Source organism: Nelumbo nucifera, chromosome 3 (assembly GCF_055504915.1).
Source record: "Nelumbo nucifera cultivar China Antique chromosome 3, China Antique-T2T, whole genome shotgun sequence".
Lineage (NCBI taxonomy): Eukaryota > Viridiplantae > Streptophyta > Magnoliopsida > Proteales > Nelumbonaceae > Nelumbo > Nelumbo nucifera.
This window is the reverse complement of record NC_142651.1, coordinates 14,982,042-15,000,237: the sequence shown is the minus strand read 5'-3', so window position 1 is coordinate 15,000,237 and position 18,196 is coordinate 14,982,042. Positions and strand designations below refer to the sequence as shown.

The 18,196-nt window shown below is 35.4% G+C and overlaps 1 protein-coding gene across 1 annotated transcript; it reads right to left on the bottom strand.

The window, feature by feature from the left end:
• Positions 1 to 5,530: 5,530 nt before the first annotated feature.
• Positions 5,531 to 9,506, bottom strand: LOC104597530 (putative arabinosyltransferase ARAD1). The gene is made up of 3 exons (XM_010259126.3): positions 9,268 to 9,506; positions 7,604 to 9,010; positions 5,531 to 6,546 (listed from the first exon to the last, which is right to left on the bottom strand). Exons 2-3 carry the CDS (start codon positions 8,576 to 8,578, stop codon positions 6,025 to 6,027), a joined length of 1,497 nt encoding a protein of 498 aa, XP_010257428.1. The 5' UTR covers positions 8,579 to 9,010; positions 9,268 to 9,506; the 3' UTR covers positions 5,531 to 6,024.
• Positions 9,507 to 18,196: the final 8,690 nt, after the last annotated feature.

The window sequence follows — 18,196 nt, the reverse complement described above, 5'->3', positions numbered from 1 at the left end:
GAAATACATATACTGAGATGGATGGACAGAAAAACTAAAAAGGAACGAGATCAAAAGTAAAGATTTGAAAAACCTTAGGAGTGGCTCCAATAGATAATAAAATGAGAGAAGATAAAGTAAGATGGTTTGATCACATGTATAGAAGACCATCAATAACTAAGAGTGATTTATTGCAAGTTGAAGGGCTAGAAGGGCTAGGTATAGACCAAGAAGGACATGAGTCCAACTACCAAGAGATGATCTAATCATCCATAATTTAACAATGGAAATGGCATTAAAGAAAACATGACGGCTAACAGGATTCATGTACCCGACCCCATATGGTTGGGATAAGGTTTGGATGATGTCATGGTGAAGAATAGAAGATGATGAACTAAACTCATTATCCGAATCAGATCCAAGTCAGATTTAAGGTCTAAATTGGATGGATCAGATTCAATTTGAATTTGAACATTTAGCGGCTGTTTGGCATTGTTGCCGCTTTCTGGAACACCAGCGTTAAAGTTGCTGTTGCTCTAGGAAACGTCCTACCTGACAGCAACAATTTCAAACAAAAATAAAGGAACCGTTTTCTAAGAAAACAGTACTCCAAGCTACACATCAACAGCACGGTTTTCTCATGCAATTGTAACATCAATGCTAAACATATACTTAATGAATCAAATTAACTTGCACAGTATTGTGCCAGCTCTTTTAAACAAAACCATACACGTTGGATAACACTCCCTTAATTTTTGTATAATTTCCAAATAATATAGTAGGGCTAACAAGAGTACTTCATGAGAGTGTTCCCAAACTTCCATCCAGACTTGGATTGGTCTGGATGCTCAAAACAATGCATGAGCCAATGAGCTTTCCTCTGTTTTTTTTTTTTATTTGACGGTTTTCATAGGCTAAATAATCGAGATCTTGGTAAAATCGGTACTTGTGATGGAAGACAAGGTCGAGAAGTTCCTAAAAGCTAAAACCATCACTTCTAATGTCTCTAAAAACAAACATGGTCACAGACGCCCCTAATAAATCAGCAGCTCACAATAGCCAAAAGCATCTGACGAGAGAGAGAGAGAATAAGCAAATATAGAAATGCCAAGTGAGAAGAGAATAGTGCAAAGTTCAGGTAATGACCTGTAACAACAGCGATTGAGGGTTGCTTTAATTTCTTTTTCACTCTTTTCTTAATTCTTTCTCATATTCCGGGACTAATTTTGTATGAAGAGGTAGAACCCAGCCTAGACTAACAGTGTTAAGGTAAGGCGGGAGCTGGAACCTGATGAAGTGGGTCTTTGTTTAAGTTTAAATAAAAGTTCAGAAGACTACAACTTTAAGACCAATCCAGAGAATCTACAAAGACCTCTCAAGTCTCAACTATAAGCCCCCATTATTTTCTTCTTCTTCTTCTCCTCCTTTTACAAATCTCTACAGGGCCTTTAGACTCCCATTCTCCTTGGAATAACAACTTTATGAAGAGGTAACTAAGTGGGGTATCCTTCTAAGTACCAAACCTTAAAAAGTACATACCCGTACATAGCCAAGCAAGGGACCCACCTACACCTTTCCATTTCCCTATTCAGCATATCCTCTGTTTCAATCTTTTGATAAATTGGCCCTTTTAAAGATATCCAACGCCCTATAATTCTACACGTGGCATTGTTCTTGCCATCTCCATAATACTCCTACTTCACATGTTTTACTTTTTATCTCCACAGTCTCTACCACAATACAAAGTTAATCTCTTCTCCTTTCATTTTTCTTCATTTTTCCTATTTTTTAATTAAAAAAAAATCAGGCTTTGAGTGCCATTACTTGGAAAAGGTCCAATTGTTGGAAGGGAGGGGACATACATTGGATATCTAATAAAAAAAATCCACAGAATTGGATAAATAAAATGGGTTAATGAATTTGTAAATTTCTTCATTCAAGCCTCACCGATATTCTTATTTTATTCATATAAGAAACAGGATGGTCAAGTAGTGAATTTCCTACATAAATCCACCAATTTCAACCACGCACACGGACGAATCCTATGGTTGATCGAAATCACTCATCAGATAGGGGATGAAGCAAAGATGTGGGGGACCTCCTTATAACTATTTTCAGTTGTACTCATTAAAATAATAATCAATATAGGAAAACCTAAATGCATTGACAGTAGAGAAATTTCAGGTTTTATCTATGGATATGCATGTCCACTAGAGATTGGCTACAACTCATATCAGTCATATTTCCTGCCTTGTATTGATGGTTCTTACAACTAATATTAGCCATTCGAAGTTTAATTTTGCAACAGGAAACCTAAAACCCCCCACCTATTAAAAAAGGGCTTCTTTTACACGTGGCAAAGTCTTTGAAGGCAAAGCCTTTTCTATGAACAAGAGAAGAATGAAAGGAATTTTGGAGGCCCCATTTGAACTCCTAATTAATTTCCCATTTGAAAGATTCATGGGTCATTAAGGCAAGCTCATTATTCATTGGATAGCCCAACCCAACTAGTATTCATTTCTATGGTTTTTAATATCAGACTGGACTGGATGGTCAGACCGGAAAAACCGAGAACCAGTCAGGTGATTAGTTCCGTTTTATCTTAGAACTGTTATTTCCCAAAACCGTTGATTTGGTCAGCAAACCCCTGACCCAGGCAGTCGAACTGTTCGAACCATTCAATAGTTTGGCCATTTTTTATTTTTTTGTCAGAACAGGCCAACCGTTCGACCCGAGAACTGAACCCCTGACCAGTTTATTCGCTTCACTTTTAAAAACCTTGTTCATTTCCTTAATCTTATGAGGATTTTATGCTTTTCTATTTTTGGTATTGACATGTTATAAAGAATTTATACGTAATATTATTGAACTGATGTAATATTAACTCGAAATTTATAAACTAAGAAAAAAGGAAGAATATGTATAAATGATGAGAATGAGGTAGAGTGGAGGTATACATATAATGCCAACGGATAATCTGTAGTAGCTCTTAAAGGGGGGAGTTGAACCTTGTGGCGTATGAGGAAGAGTAGAAAGCAACAGCTCCCCACTGTTCTTTTACTTTAATTGAAAGCTAAAAGCAAATGCCCACCTATTAATAACATGCTATCAAAGCCGCGGCATTCTGCTTGGACCACGACCAGTCCAAATTCCACCGTCTTAAGACACCACAAAATTTAACCCTAAATTTAATAAAGTGTGAGAATCGATGCTTTTGGAATTTTTTTTTCTTAGTTGCATGTGATTTTATAAATTAATAGAAGATAAAAATAAAGGGAAAGAAGGTCTACATGGATAACCGAGAAAACAAATTAAAGAAAAATAAAGAAAGAGATGGGGGAGGGGAGATAATGAGAATATGAGATGGTGAGAGGTGAGATGTGGAGAGGCTTGTAGTGGGTCTTCTTTGAAACTTTGAATGTGGGGTTTGGAGCTGAGCAATCCAAAGAAACAGCAAAGAAAAGCATAAAGAAACCCATTCAGCACACGAAACCAAAGGACTGTTATTTTGTTGCATGGAGAGAAGAGCTTGGAATTCTAAAGTGAGAGAAGATCTCAGAATGGCATAAAGCAAGTATTTGGTTTTCTTGAGGGGGTTCCATTCCCCACCCTTCCTCCCAGTTCTTCTCTACTTTATGGCTTGCTTGTAACTGTAGCAATCTTGATCTTTGGCTCATGGCTAGCTTTTGGCTTTCCAGCCACACCAGAGACTAGACTAGTCACTAGTATTTGCCCATTGTTTTTTCTTTTTCAATAACAAATATTAAAGGGTAATAATCCCAAGATGACAACAACGACCCACCTAAGTCCTAACTCTTCTTAGTTTTTGAATCTTGAGTATTCCGATGACCTATTTCTTACTTTGATTATTTTAGTTTTTGTTGGAAAAATGCTCATCTATCAGGCCTTTACCTAGGAAAATGCTCAGAGTCACAGACTCATAGGCCGTTTCTTGGGCAAGACCCCCCCCTGGCCCCTAGATATGAGATATCTTTGCTTGTCAAGCCAAGCCAAGCCAAGCCAAACAATTGCAGAAGCCAGAAGGGACACGCCTTGCGAGCAGGAGTTTAGATAGAGAAGTATAAGAGAGGCTACACAGCTTGTACATGTCAGCATGGTCGGGTGATGTGGCAAGTCGGTTCAAAAGACCGGGTTGTCCTTGTTTACTGGACAAAAGCAAGGCCAAATGATAGGGATGTAGGGAACCAACGAAAAGATGCTTAGCTTCTCAAGGGTGGTGTTCCGAGCTCTTTATTCATAACTGTCAGAGACTTCTAAAACAGCCTTAATTTGCTTCGATTGCAGGCTTATGATTGAGGTGAATCTAAAATTTCTCTAGGTGTTATGGGGCCCTCTGCTTTACGCTTTTAAGCTCCCTAAATAACACATCAGATAAACCATAGGCTTATATGTACAGGAATGGGCCACAAGCATAGAAGGATTACAGTCTCAGAGCCGCTTATTTTCTCATTACTCTAAACAAGAGATACTCCCATTCCTCTTGTTTCTGAGTGTTGAAACCATGGTTTTCTGTGCTTATAGGATGTTTGTCCTTGTTATCTGTATTGGGTTCTTGGTTGTTCAACCACAAAAGGTTTCTGGTCTCAGCAGTATAGACCTTGTCCTCAGATGGAAGAAAGAAGAACAGGCACTTACGCCCAAGAACTCACGTTTCCTTGCGGCTGTTGAAGTAGAGGAGCTAAACACCAAGAAGAAATCAGTGTCCCCATCCTCAAGGCTAGACCCCAATAGGTCAAGCAAAAGAAGAGTTCGAAGAGGATCAGATCCAATTCACAATAGGTGTTGACACGTTTATTGAAGTTCTTGCTTCAACTACAGAATCAAGCAACAATGAAGCTGAATGACAGAAAATGATGGCTTTTCTCCATTCCTGAAACAAAGAGAAACCAGAGGGTGGTGGACATTTTCTGCTTCAGTCAGAGTTTTTATCCTGTGGGTTGGTTGGTTTTCTCTATTTTGTTTGATATTTAGAGGTTTTGTTACAGAGATGTGTATACATAGAGCTGCACTAGAGTGGCCCTTAAAGCCATACAGCGTTATCTCCATATTGTAAACTGAGATCCTAACCAATTATAGAAGAGAAAAGATACTGTAAGGATCATGCTGCAGGTTATCGAAAGCAAAATTACAATACAGTGGGGTTTCTTCTTTTTCTTTGAAGAAAAAGACTTGTATCTGTCTGCATTTGCAACTCTAGTTTTGCAGATTATACTGAAATTCTTTCACATCATTCCAGATTTAAAATTTTTCTGTATAAAGAGCCTAAGTTGTGTCTTAACTTCCTCCAAGTACTGATCATTTTCCCTCTTCATGATCATATCCCCGTCCTTGATGAAGTTTTTTTTCCTGTCTTGCCATTTTCTTTTGCACCACGTGCTTGCAAATGTCCCTGAGTTTTCAGCAACAAAGACTAAACTTAAATATCTCGCACTTCTTTTTCAAATGCATATCTTTCTTTTCAGGACCTTCATATTTATTCTGGTGGATTCTTGAATTCATTGCTTGCTTGTGCAAATGAGCAGAATGCGCATTTGCTAGAAATGCTTCTTTATTAAGTGTTTTGAAGCCACAATGTTGTAGTACATTACAAGGAGTTCAAATTTAATAACAAAAAAGAGAGGAAAAGAGAAGGATCAAACAGATAAAGCTCTTCTTTCAATTTACATGTATCTCTCTCAAAAACCAAGGAATCAAATAGATCTCTAGATGTATTGCAGATAAAGCTCATCATTTTGAGTATCAAATAGTTCTAGGAGCTTCATGACAGTCTGTCAAATAAATTCCACATTCAAGGAACGTTGCTGCTGCTGCTGCTGCTTATACTTTGACATAGTTTGCTTCTACCAGATTATACACTGTAACGTGGACTAGTACTCCTGATTTTCTTGAGCAAAGTATCTTAAAGGAGTTGTACGCTGAGTTGTGACATCAACCTTAGGGCTTTCCAAAAAGAAACTCTAGGCAAGGATCCACACTGGTTACAGGTGAGAAATATATAAAACTTCCATGGACATTCTTGTAATCCTATATAATCTTCCCAATGTGCTCAAATGGACGGAATCTGTTCTGACGGTGCACCCTAAGTCGAATTGATGGTACCTTACAGGAAACTGCTTTCCAAATCATTTCTACAGCATCCCCTGGCTGAGATGGATACCGATACTCAAAATGATGTTCAACCTCCTTTAGTTTTTCCCACATTTTGTTCCAATGCTGGTGCTTAATTCCCCTGAGTAGATCAAGTAGGAACCCCTTCTTTAGAGCATCAGATTCCCGTACAAATATACAGAATTCTGAGTAGTCCAAGACATCCTCATATGGGAGCTCAATCTCGTCACTAATGATCACAGGGACACAGTGGCTTGCAATGGCATCAAAGAGACGATTTGAGGAAGGGGTGTCTCCAGCAATGTTCAGACAGAATTTGGATGATGTCATCCCTTGACCCACTTTACCGATCCCATTATCATGAACACTTCCATATGTGAAGTGAACATCCTTCTCATCTTTGAGAAGATGGTAGAGTTTTTGACGAATGACTCCTCCCTGAAACATAAATCCATCATAACAATGCAGAGTGTAGAAGCTCATAATGACAAGGAACTCAAATAAATCAATCTTTTGCATATTATGTGTAAACAAAATGTATGATTTTGAAGCTTATTGCAAAAAGTGGGGAATAGAGAGGGTAGCTGCTGATGAAAAGGCCAGGAAGTAGAGTATCTGAAAAGCTTATGTTGGATATTATGTTAGGGTTTCAAAATGTTTTTTTATACTTCATAAAATAGCAACTGTTTCCACTAATTTGTTAAAAGGACTACCACATTCAATACAGGAGTAACAACTTAGCATTTTTCATGCTGTAAACATGGCAAAGATGAAAGTTAAATCCAACCAGATTCAAAGAGTCTGACCTAGGAAATCTCTTAGATAAACAAAATAGAAATGCAGGATCTCTTATGACTTGTGAGGCCACAAAACCAAAGGTCCCAAGAGGCAAATTTTGGCTGCGAGAATGTTGGATCCTTGTATAGACCCCATATGTAGAAGAGGATAAGAAGAGAATTTTATAGACATAAAATTACTGCACCAAGTTTTGAGCTTAGAACCTATCATAAAAAGGTATCAATTCCCCAATCCAATGATCATTTTTTTTAGGGGGGTAAAAGATCCTCCCTACAACAAACAAGAAAAGAGGATTTTTTTTTTGTCAACTTTGAGAAGAGTATTTACAAACTAAAATACCAATTACCTAACTTTACTTTTTGAATCTTCACTATTTCTTCCTTTCAATTTGATCTCTTGATATTGCTAAGAAACAAGAAAAAAAAGGATAAAAAAACTCCCATTTCCATTCTTTATCATACACGAGCATTTATCAGCTCAAGATAATCTCTCAGCATTTAGGTAAATGGACTAATGGGATTCTATCAAACAACTTTTTGGTGGAAAACTGGAAAAGATTTCTGATGATGTACTTCATCACAGGTATTATCATTAATCCACAAAGCAGGGAGATCTTGTTTTTAATGTGATATAATAACAAATCATGAATACAAGCTGAGAGTAATACAAAACTGGATAGAAGAACAGAAATACTTACATCTTTTCTATAAATTGCTCCTTGAAAATACACCAAGGTTGGGCGTTCCTCAAATGGCACAGAGTTACCACCAATCCGCACAACATGCTTGTATGGAGCAATTATATCCTTATCTAAGTTTGCTATCTGAGCTGAATATCTCCCAAAATCTGCAAGCACAAACATGGCAGAACCAAGCTTCTTCCTAGCATCCAACATGCTATTTGGATGGTGTGCTACAATTAGATGATCCTTCCCACCAGATCTCTTCCACTCATCACGATGCATCAGAAACTGCACCAACTTACTCTGCAAAATCTTGTTCATATTAACTTTCTCTGTTCCATGTAGCTTGGAATGTCTATTGTAGCTCAAAGATGAGAAGAAGGGCACAAAAATTATATCTGCCTGACTGACATTGTTCACTCTAACTGCACTACAAGGCCTTTCCACACCTGGGGTGCTCGATGAGAGAAGATCCAATGTGAGCCAATACTCCATACTGTGTTGTACGTTCAATCCACCAGGGTATGATGGGATGTCAGTGGGGTTGCTCAAATCTGGCCATATTTGACCAATTTTCCCATTCCAACCCAACAAACCGAAGTGAAATTGAGGAGGCAAGTCATACATAAACACCCTGAGGATGACTTGGTTTGGGTCACAGGTTTTCTTGCTTCCTTGTTGCAAAAGTCTCATCTCATCATTATTAGAACTGCAATCTTGACAGACATTATTTTGGGTACTTGATTTGGGTTTTCTAATATTTGTTGGAAAAGACAAAGGAAGGTTATTAGGAAGCTCATCACTTCTACTAACACTGTTGGAATTGAAGTAAACTGATGTTTTATTAAGGACTATCCCAAAAAATGATCCAGGTAACGATGAACTGAAACTTGATTGAAGCAGGAAGACATAAGAAGAGATCAAAACAAACATGGAGACGGTTATCATGCACAAAAGGAACCTTGAAGGTTGCATACTCTTTTCAAGCATGGAGAAATCTTGAGAAGCCAGAAACAACAAGCATAATAAATTTTCAAGACAATTAAAACAAAATTACATTGCAAAAAATCAATGTGTATCTCACAGTGCTGACAGACTGATAGGTGTTTCAACTCCTACCAAATAACGATAGCAGCTTGTGCTTCGCAAAAAAGAGAAATAAATATACTACACAAAGAACAAAAGGGAAGGCCATAACTATAATTGAAGTAGCTTAACCCAAATTCCTTTTTTTAGAACCCTAAAGGGGTTGTCTTCCAATAAGAAGACCTTCTCCTGGCATTGATTGATATTCTCAACATAATTCGATCCCCAAAAGGAGAACTTTCTTTTCTAAGGAAAACCTTCTCCCCCTGAATATTTGTCTGGTTCTCTCAAAAAGCCAGAAGATTCTCTACCATAATCTGGACGGCAAAAATCAATCTACAGACAAAAAGGGAACATAATTAAATTAACAGTCTTCAGCTATTAAAACATAAAAGCAGCATGCTTTATGTTTTGTTTATTTCGAGCTTAAAAACAGTCTGAAAACTCTGTCAAACTGAAAATGGAACACAGAGAAGCAAGAGAGGAGAACGAAGATAGAATTAAAAAAAAAATTAATCAGAAGAGTTCATCTGGGGCGTTCATATTTTGTGAATGCTAAAAGTGGGTAGATGAAAATATTGAAGAAGAGGTACCTGATGAGCTTGAGAGTAGAGAGATTACGACTTACGAGCGCGTGCTGAAGCTGAACATTGAGAAGGCAATCAATGAGTGGGATTTGGGAAGAATTATCTTTGTTTAAGACATTCTCTAGAGAAGGGTCAGAGTGTTTTAATTTGTCTATTGCTTTTGTTGCTCGCTCTAGTGATTTTATCTATTATTTTAATCGATTTTATTTTTACTCCTTGTCGTGTTCATGAGATGGATGGAGATCTACAAGTAGGTTTACCCTTTTCCGGAGGACGTTTCGTGTAGACTTTGGAATGGAGCCGAAGGAGTTGCATCTCAGCAACTGTGCACCGTTTTTTCCGACAAGAAGCGGAAGGTAAATAATGTATCTGTCCTTGATGGTCTAAAGCCGTTGGATTGAGGAGTGATGACCCAGGAATTGATAACGTCCACCTAGACCCAGGCTTTACGACTACGAAGACAAAAGAAACAGCCAAACAGGCAAACAGTTAACAGCGGTAGGGGGTTGGGATCTGCTACCAATCAAACGCTCCCTACCCCCTTCTCAGTGGAGACCTGTCACAGAACACTCCTCACACCAACCTCACAGCATATTATTCATGGCCTCATGGGGAGATGTTCGAGGAGAGGATATAAAGTCTGGATATGGTCCTAACACAGGGTTCCAACAACCGATCCAACAGTCGTTATATCTGTACATGTGTTAGGACTAGATATGATCATATGAGGTTGGTGTGAATTATGAAAGGTCTCTTGAACTAATACAATGGGAGTTACCTGAATTATGAAAAGTTTCAAATACCCCTCCGGCCTTAATTAGTGTGTGACGAAAGCAGATTTGGCCCTCCACTGACATCATGACACATGTCATCTCGGAACAACTGTACATGTGTTAGGACTAGATATGATCATATGAGGTTGGTGTGAATTATGAAAGGTCTCTTGAACTGATACAATGGGAATACCTGAATTATGAAAAGTTTCAAATACCCCTCCGGCCTTAATTAGTGTGTGATGAAGGCAGATTTGGCCCTCCACTCACATCATGATACATGTCATCTCGGAACAACTAGGTGACAATTTGCCTTAGCCAAAATGATGGAGTCCCAGTTGGCAACTTGGTGACTTGGTGACCTGGCGACTTGCCCCCGCCACTGACATGGTGACCTGGCAACCTGCCTTTGGTGCCGACCTAGCAACCTGACGACCTGCCTCTACCGCTGACCTGGTGGAAACCTAGCTGGCGACCTCATCCACAACTCAAAGCGGCTAGCAGCACCTCGTCCAGGGCCGACCTATGGTACCTCGTCAGTATTGGCCGAAGCTACCTCAACGTGAGGAGCGACCTCCCTCAAGGGCTTGCCGACTTGATTGAGGTCCAGGTGAAGACCTACGAGACGTGCTCACTGACGAATTCTGCATACATCCCATCACTCCTGGGTCTCTCGGAGCTCTCACACCAAATGTTTTGGAGGAAACCGAGTAAGGCGCAAAGATTGGCCTATGTGCACGACTACCTCCGAGGACTTCGGAGCAGTTAGGCACGTCTTCCTAGAGATCTCAGACGCATTGCGTGATGCCCACACCAAACAATGCTTATATAAAGGCCTTACCTCCAACATTAGAAGGGACATGCGCAATTTAGTTTTCGCAGCTCTCTAGCTCTCTTACTTTAAGCTCTCTCACAAAATCTCCGCATTCGCTAACTTAAGCATTGGAGTGCCCACCCCGGGAAAAGCAACCCGGGCACTCTGACATTGTTTCCTTGCATGTCGCATTAGAGTCACCTCTCCAGCTCGTCACCATCCAGCTAGGCATCAGAGCCACCTCTATAGCTCGTCACCATTCAGCTAGACATCAGAGCCACCTCTCTAGCTCGTTACCATCCAGCTAGGCGTCAGAGCCACCTCCCAGCTCGTCACCATACATCCAGGCATCAGAGTCACCTCTCCAGCTTGTCACCATTTAGCTAGGCATCAGAGCCACCTCTCTAGCTCGTCACCATTCAGCTAGGCATCAGAGCCACCTCTCCAGCTCATCACCATACAACCAGACATTAGAGTCACATCTCCATCTCGTCACCATCTAGCTAGGCATCAGAGCCACCTCTCCAACTCGTCACCATTCAGCTAGGCATCAGAGCCACCTCTCCAGCTCGTCACCATCCAGGTAGGCATCAGAGCCACCTCCCAGTTCGTCACCATTCAGCTAGGCGTCCAAGCCACCTTACAGGAAGGAACCATTCAGCTAGGTGTCCAAGCCACATTCCAGGTAGGGATTATTTAGCTAGGCATCTGAGTCACCAACCAACCAAGAGCTGCCAAAACGCACATCATCAGTGTGCACGTGCTTTTGCACGTGGTACATTTTAGGGATGCAAATGATCAAATCATGTTCCAATATGATCCAAAGTTCGATCCTATTTTGTTGGATTTAGATATCTTCATTCGAGTCTTTGGATTGGATTGTAATAGGATCCTGTTAGAAATCAAATCGAATTTGGATTACCCCCATTTGATTTGAGAGGATCCAATTCGATATATATTATTTATTTATAAATATGCTATTTATATTGCATTTTTGTTAATTTATTATATTATTTATTTTTATAAAAAACATGTATATATATGATGAAAATAGTTAAAAAGATACTTGCATTTTTTTCTTTATTTAAATTATTATATTTTATTTTTCTTTCAATAATTTATTAATTTAAAAAAATAAATCAAATTGGATCAGACTCGAATATCCGACTTCCTCATCAAATTTGAATTCAAATCAATGTTTGTGAGATCTGTGGATTAGATCGGATTTGTTGTTCATGGTCAGATTCAGATATACCCTATTTTGAATCCAATCCAATATGTTTGCATCCCTAGTAACTTTATAGGATGATGAAGATAGTGATGATGCACGATCTGGCCGGTCTTAGCTGTCGATAATCTTGCCTCTGAACCGAGTAACAGGGACCTGAAATGGGAGGAGAAGAGAAGCTCCGGGGAGAACCCGGCATAAGGGCTCCGAAGCTTAAGTTAGAATCCTTCAAAGGCAAGAATAACCAGATAGCGCGAGAGTTAGCATACCTCGTCCCTGGGGGGTAGAAGCTTTTATAACCACCTCGCGCACTCACTTCCAGGCCTCCGTCAGGTCGGGCATGATTACTTCTGAACTCCTGCCAGTTCGGGTGTCATTTCCTCTGGTCGGACAGAACCGCCACTGTTCCTTTTGTCGGAGCCGTCTCTGCGGCTAGTGACGACGGTTGCAGGTGGCGGTGGCAAGATGCCGTTTGAAGTGCGGCTGTCAGGCGTCAGATCCCAAATCAGTCAAGTACGTCGCCCTTGGATAAAGACGTCCTTGGTGTCGGGTATGTTTGGCTGGCCTGGTGCTTTGGAAGTGAAGTGTTGGAGTGGCGAGCGAGGTGCCTTGAGTTCGGTTTGGAGTGTTCCGAGCTGTCACGGGTCAGCTCGGGTCAGCTTTGTGAGGCTTGGGGCCCAGTATAGTTCGTGCTCCTTGCAGGGAGCTCAGGTTCTCAATAGGGAGCTCGCTCTTGACAGCTCAGGCTCCTAGTAGGGAGCTCGGGTTTTAGGGAGCTCGGGCTCCTAGTAGGGAGCTCGGATTTAGGGAGCTCGCTCTTAATCAGGGAGCTCGGGCTCCTAGTAGGGAGCTCGGATTTAGGGAGCTCGGGCTCCTAGTACCGAGCTCGGACTTGGGGAGCTCGGACCTTTGACAGGGAGCTCGGGCTCCTAGTAGGGAGCTCGGATTTAGGGAGCTCGCTCTTAATCAGGGAGCTCGGGCTCCTAGTAGGGAGCTCGCTCATAACAAAGAGCTCGGACTAAGTACAGCGGTCTGGAGTTCGGGCTCGGTAGTGAGTTTGGACTTGCTTCCGATGCTTGCTTTGGGTGCTCTACTGTCCCGAGCTGCTTGCCTTTGCCACGTGTCGGGCGATCACGAGGCCGGGCCAAATTTCCCTTCATCAGATAGCAATGATATATTTTCAAATTTCTCAAATTTTTTATATTTTTGTGTATAAAAATGATTCTTATTTATCATCATTATTCTTGTTTAATACGATGAATATATGATATTAGAGATGCACTGAAATGATTTCTACAAAATTTATTCATTGTGTAACTTTTTTGTATTTCTATCTTTTCTTGTCATTTTTATTATTTAATTATGAAACCAAGGGTTAACATATTTGCACTTAAGATTACATTTGTTTGTAGTGTAAATGCCGATTCAATACATAAATGTATTCTAGTTCAGTTTTGCAAGCATTTTGGTAAGCATACATTTGTATACTAATAATGACAATTATTACAACTTCCAAAACATGTTTGTACTCACAATTGATACAAAGTTTGTATCAAATTTTTGTATAAGAACTTTGCACTCATAGTTGGTTAATGTAAAAAAAAGGTGGATTTTGGTTTTGGAACCTGTGTTTGTAATCATTACAACCAAAAACCGTTTGGTTGAAATATATAATTTCTTGGTGCAACATTAAACCAGTTTGTATTCATAAACCAGTCAAAGTGAATTTTTGAAAGGTGCTTTTTTTTTTTTTGCACCAGAAACAAATGCAGCCTAGAGGGCTGAACTATTGTCCTACTACTAAACACTAGAACAATTTCACTCGGGCTAGTTTTGAATTTTGTATTTCATTATCATCATCAATAAAACAAATCTTTTTTATCTCACTTTTTCGTTAATATGTTTAATAAAATATTATCATCAATTTTCTATATTTTTTTTGTTTGATATGATGAACGCATAATATTAGATATGTGCCAAATTTTTTCTATAAAATATCTGCATTTTGTGTACTTTTTTTTTGCTTTTTTATGTTTTTATATTTTTATTATTTAATTATGATATAAAGGGTTGAAACATTTGTTTCAAAAGGTTAAATTGATGACACTCTACCAAATAGGAAAACGATTTAATTTTTGGGTCAACATTATATTTTGTATATCATTTTCATGATCATAAAAAAACAATTATTGGTTATTACATTTATTTTTATTTAATATGATTAAATAAAATATTTGTAAATTTATTTATTTTTTCATTTTACATGTTTCATCTTTTATTTAATTTTTTCTTATTTAATTCTAACATCAAGGGTTAACACATTTGACACCAAGGTTGAATTGTTATAGGATAACAATTTCATTTTTGTGCTAATTTTAAATTTTGTATTTCATTTCCAACATTAATAAAATAATTATTATTTGGTGTTGATAATTTTATTTAATATGATTAATATAAAATATTAGAGATGTGCCCAATTTTTCTACATTTTTTACTTTTTATAATTTTTTTCATTTGTTTCCATTTTAAAAGTTTTATTATTTAATTATGACATCATGGGTTAACCTATTTAACTTGAATGGTTGAATAACTTATCCATTAGGGTAGAAGAATGGTGTCATTTTTGGTTGGTTTTAAACATGGGTTTTATATTGCTAAAAATATTGGATGTATATTTGGTGGACAAAAATTATTTGAAGCAAAAAAAATAATAAAATTTATTAATGAGAAAAATAGATTAAATATAGGACTTAATGAGAGAGAATGAGAATTAATACCTTAAATATAAAACTTAATGAGAGGGAATTGAATGAGATTATAAGTAGTTCAAATTACATTTTTCTACCCTGCCATCATAATTTGAGAGGCCAAATTATGATAAGGGCATTTTAGTCATGAAATATGATGGGAGTTAATACTTCAAATATAAGACTTAATGAGAGGTAATTAAATAAGGTAAAAAAAGAGTTGTTCAAATTACTTTTTCTATCCTTAAAATTAGGAAATAACTAAATTAAAAAAATGGGTGTTTTAGTCAAACAAAAGTTTCACTCTCTCGTTCATACAAAACTTCTTAATACAAAATTAAAATGCACATCAATTGTTCACGTTTAAAATCAAAAGATTGTGGCAATGGATGCATTAGTGAAATATCCTTTTTCTCCTTCTATTTAAGGTTGAATAATAGTGTCAATTTTGTGCACCGAAATAATAAAAGTTGAATGCAAAATCTTTACAAATCATCTTCATTCATTACTTGTCCTTTTGCATTTAATGCTAAGACAAAATGTCCTTTATTATCATCACTCTTTTTCATATTTAAATAAACAGAAGAGGGTAGTTTTATCCACTAAAGAAAACAGAACTACAATGTTAAAACAACATTTTTATCATCATCTTCTCTCATGTATTCAAAGTCGAGAGACGAGAACAATTATGTCTACTAAAAATTCCAGAAACAGGTGGAATTTATTCACACATTTTTATAGTAGTATAGTATAGGTATAGATATAGATATAGATTACCCTCTTTGGGACAATTCTAATATATATATATATTTTAAAACAAAGCGGTCAAGATCACCTAAATAATCTATTCTCCTAAAATTTATTCTAAACTACCTCCCCCACTTTCTACAGAATTATCTCTAATTGCTATTTATCTTCTAAATTATCTCTAAATCCTATTTATCTCAATAATTATCCCTAATTTATAGAGAGTTTCTCTCCTAAATTATCTCTAATTCCTATTTATCCTCTCCCCTCTTTTTTATCTAAAGAAACTTTGGATTAAAAAATTTAAGAATTATTTAAATATTCTAACAAAATTATATAATAACTTTAAAATATTTATTAAAAACACAAAAAATAATTTTATATTTTTACAAAATATATCACAAAATTATGTACTAACAATTTAAATTATGATTTTTCGGATTATCAATTTAAATGCTTTTCAAATATTTAATAATATGTAATAGCTATAAATAAATAAAATTCAAATATTTTATAGATTATTTAAATATTTAAATAACTAAAGGTTTATCACAATTATATTTTAAATAGTTCAAATAACGAAATTATCTAATAAATAATTTTATATTTTTTACAAAATATATCACAAAATTATGTACTAACAATTTAAATTATGTTTTTCTGGATCATCAATTTAAATGTTTTTCAAACATTTAATAATATGTAATAGCTTTAAATAAATAAAATTAAAATAACAAAAGAAATTAAATATTTTATATATTGTTTAAATATTTAAATAACTAGATATTTATCATAACTAGATTTTAAATCGTTAAAATAATGAAATTATTTAATAAATTAAAAAAATTTCTTTAAAGAAGAAAAATAAGTATAACATAATATTGAAATTAATAATAATTTAATATATTACAAAATGAATAATGAAATTATGTAATAATAGTATAAATTATGATTTCATGGATAATTAAATTCCATAAATAACTATTATTTTAAAATTTTAAAATTTTACATATTATTTAAATATTTAAATAACTAGGTATTTTAAATAACAAAATATTTAACATAACTAGATTTTAATTAGTTAAAATAAAGAAATTATGTAATAAATTTAAAAAAGTTTCTAAAAAGTAGAAAAATAACTATAACATAATACTAAAATTAATAATAATTTAATATTTTTAAATAATATTCTAAATAACTAATTTCACTTATATCAAGTAATAATTCGAGAAAATAACTTTCAAGAAATTAATTTTTATTAATAATAATTTTAAACTCTTAATTTGTATTTATTATATAATTATATATACTAAAATTAATATTTATTGTATTTCAGTAGTCATTTATTGTTTTTGTGATAATTTTTTTTTTCAATGATTATGTATAAATTTATTTTGTTTTATTATTTAATAGAAAACTTTCAATAATTATTGGAGATTAAACTACTATTAGTGAAATTTTTAAATTCAATTTATTGTACTTATTGTATTTATTTTATTTTTGTATTTTTGTTATAACTTATTGATTAATATTTATTAAGAGGTTAAACTGTTATTTGAGTTTATAGTATTTATTGACTAGGTTAATATATTTTTGTAATTATTCTAGTTTTTTCATTATCAATATATTTTCAATAATTGTGCATTTTTGCTATAAATTTTTAATAATTATTGGAGATTAAACTATTGTTATTTATTAGATATGAGACTATTAATTTAGTTGAAATTATGAGCGTTCATGAGTTGGTTCAGTTCGGTTGTAGGCTATTTGGCCAACCAAATTGATTTGGTCAGGTTAGGGAGTTGGTTAGCTAAAACCGCGTGACTAACCTGTTTTGTGAAAACCAATCCACTCAAGTTGTATCAGTTTAGGTCAATTTTTTGGTTTATTTAGTCGGTTCAAAAGATTTAAACTTAAAAATTTAATTTAATTTTAAAAATTAAAATGCAATTATTAACAAATAAATTTAAAAATTATATTTTTGATATAAAACATTTTACATTAATAAATATGGGAAATTTCCCACTTTTTCATATTAAAATTTATATTTAAAATATAAAATATTAATATATATCCATGGTTAGGTCGTTTGATTATGGTTGGTCTACAAATGGCCAAAGTGAAATTTATCCAACTCAATCAAACTGGGAAATTTTTGAACCAAAGCCGATCTAAAATAATAGAAAATCGACCAACTTGGGTCAAGTTGATCGGGTTGGTCAGTTTCATTAGTTTGATAAATAAACCTAACTGAAATTAATTATTGTTATTTTTGTATTATAAAAAAATTATTAAAATTAGTATATAAAATATGAATAATTATTAAATATTTAAAAAGTTAAAAATATAAAACAATAATGTACTCTTATGTGATTCTATTAGGGTCATTTACTAGAACACATCTTATAGTTTTATATATTTAGTTAAACATACCTTATAGTTTTCGTTTTATTAAAACATCCCATATATTTTATCACTTATTTACTTAATCAACCTTTCATTAAGGAGTGTTTATTTTTCCATTAGGCCCATGATTTTTTATTCCAAAAATACCCTTAACACTTTTTTTCATATAGAAAACAAAATTAACCAAATATAGCCAATAGAGTGGTTGCCCGTGTCTTAT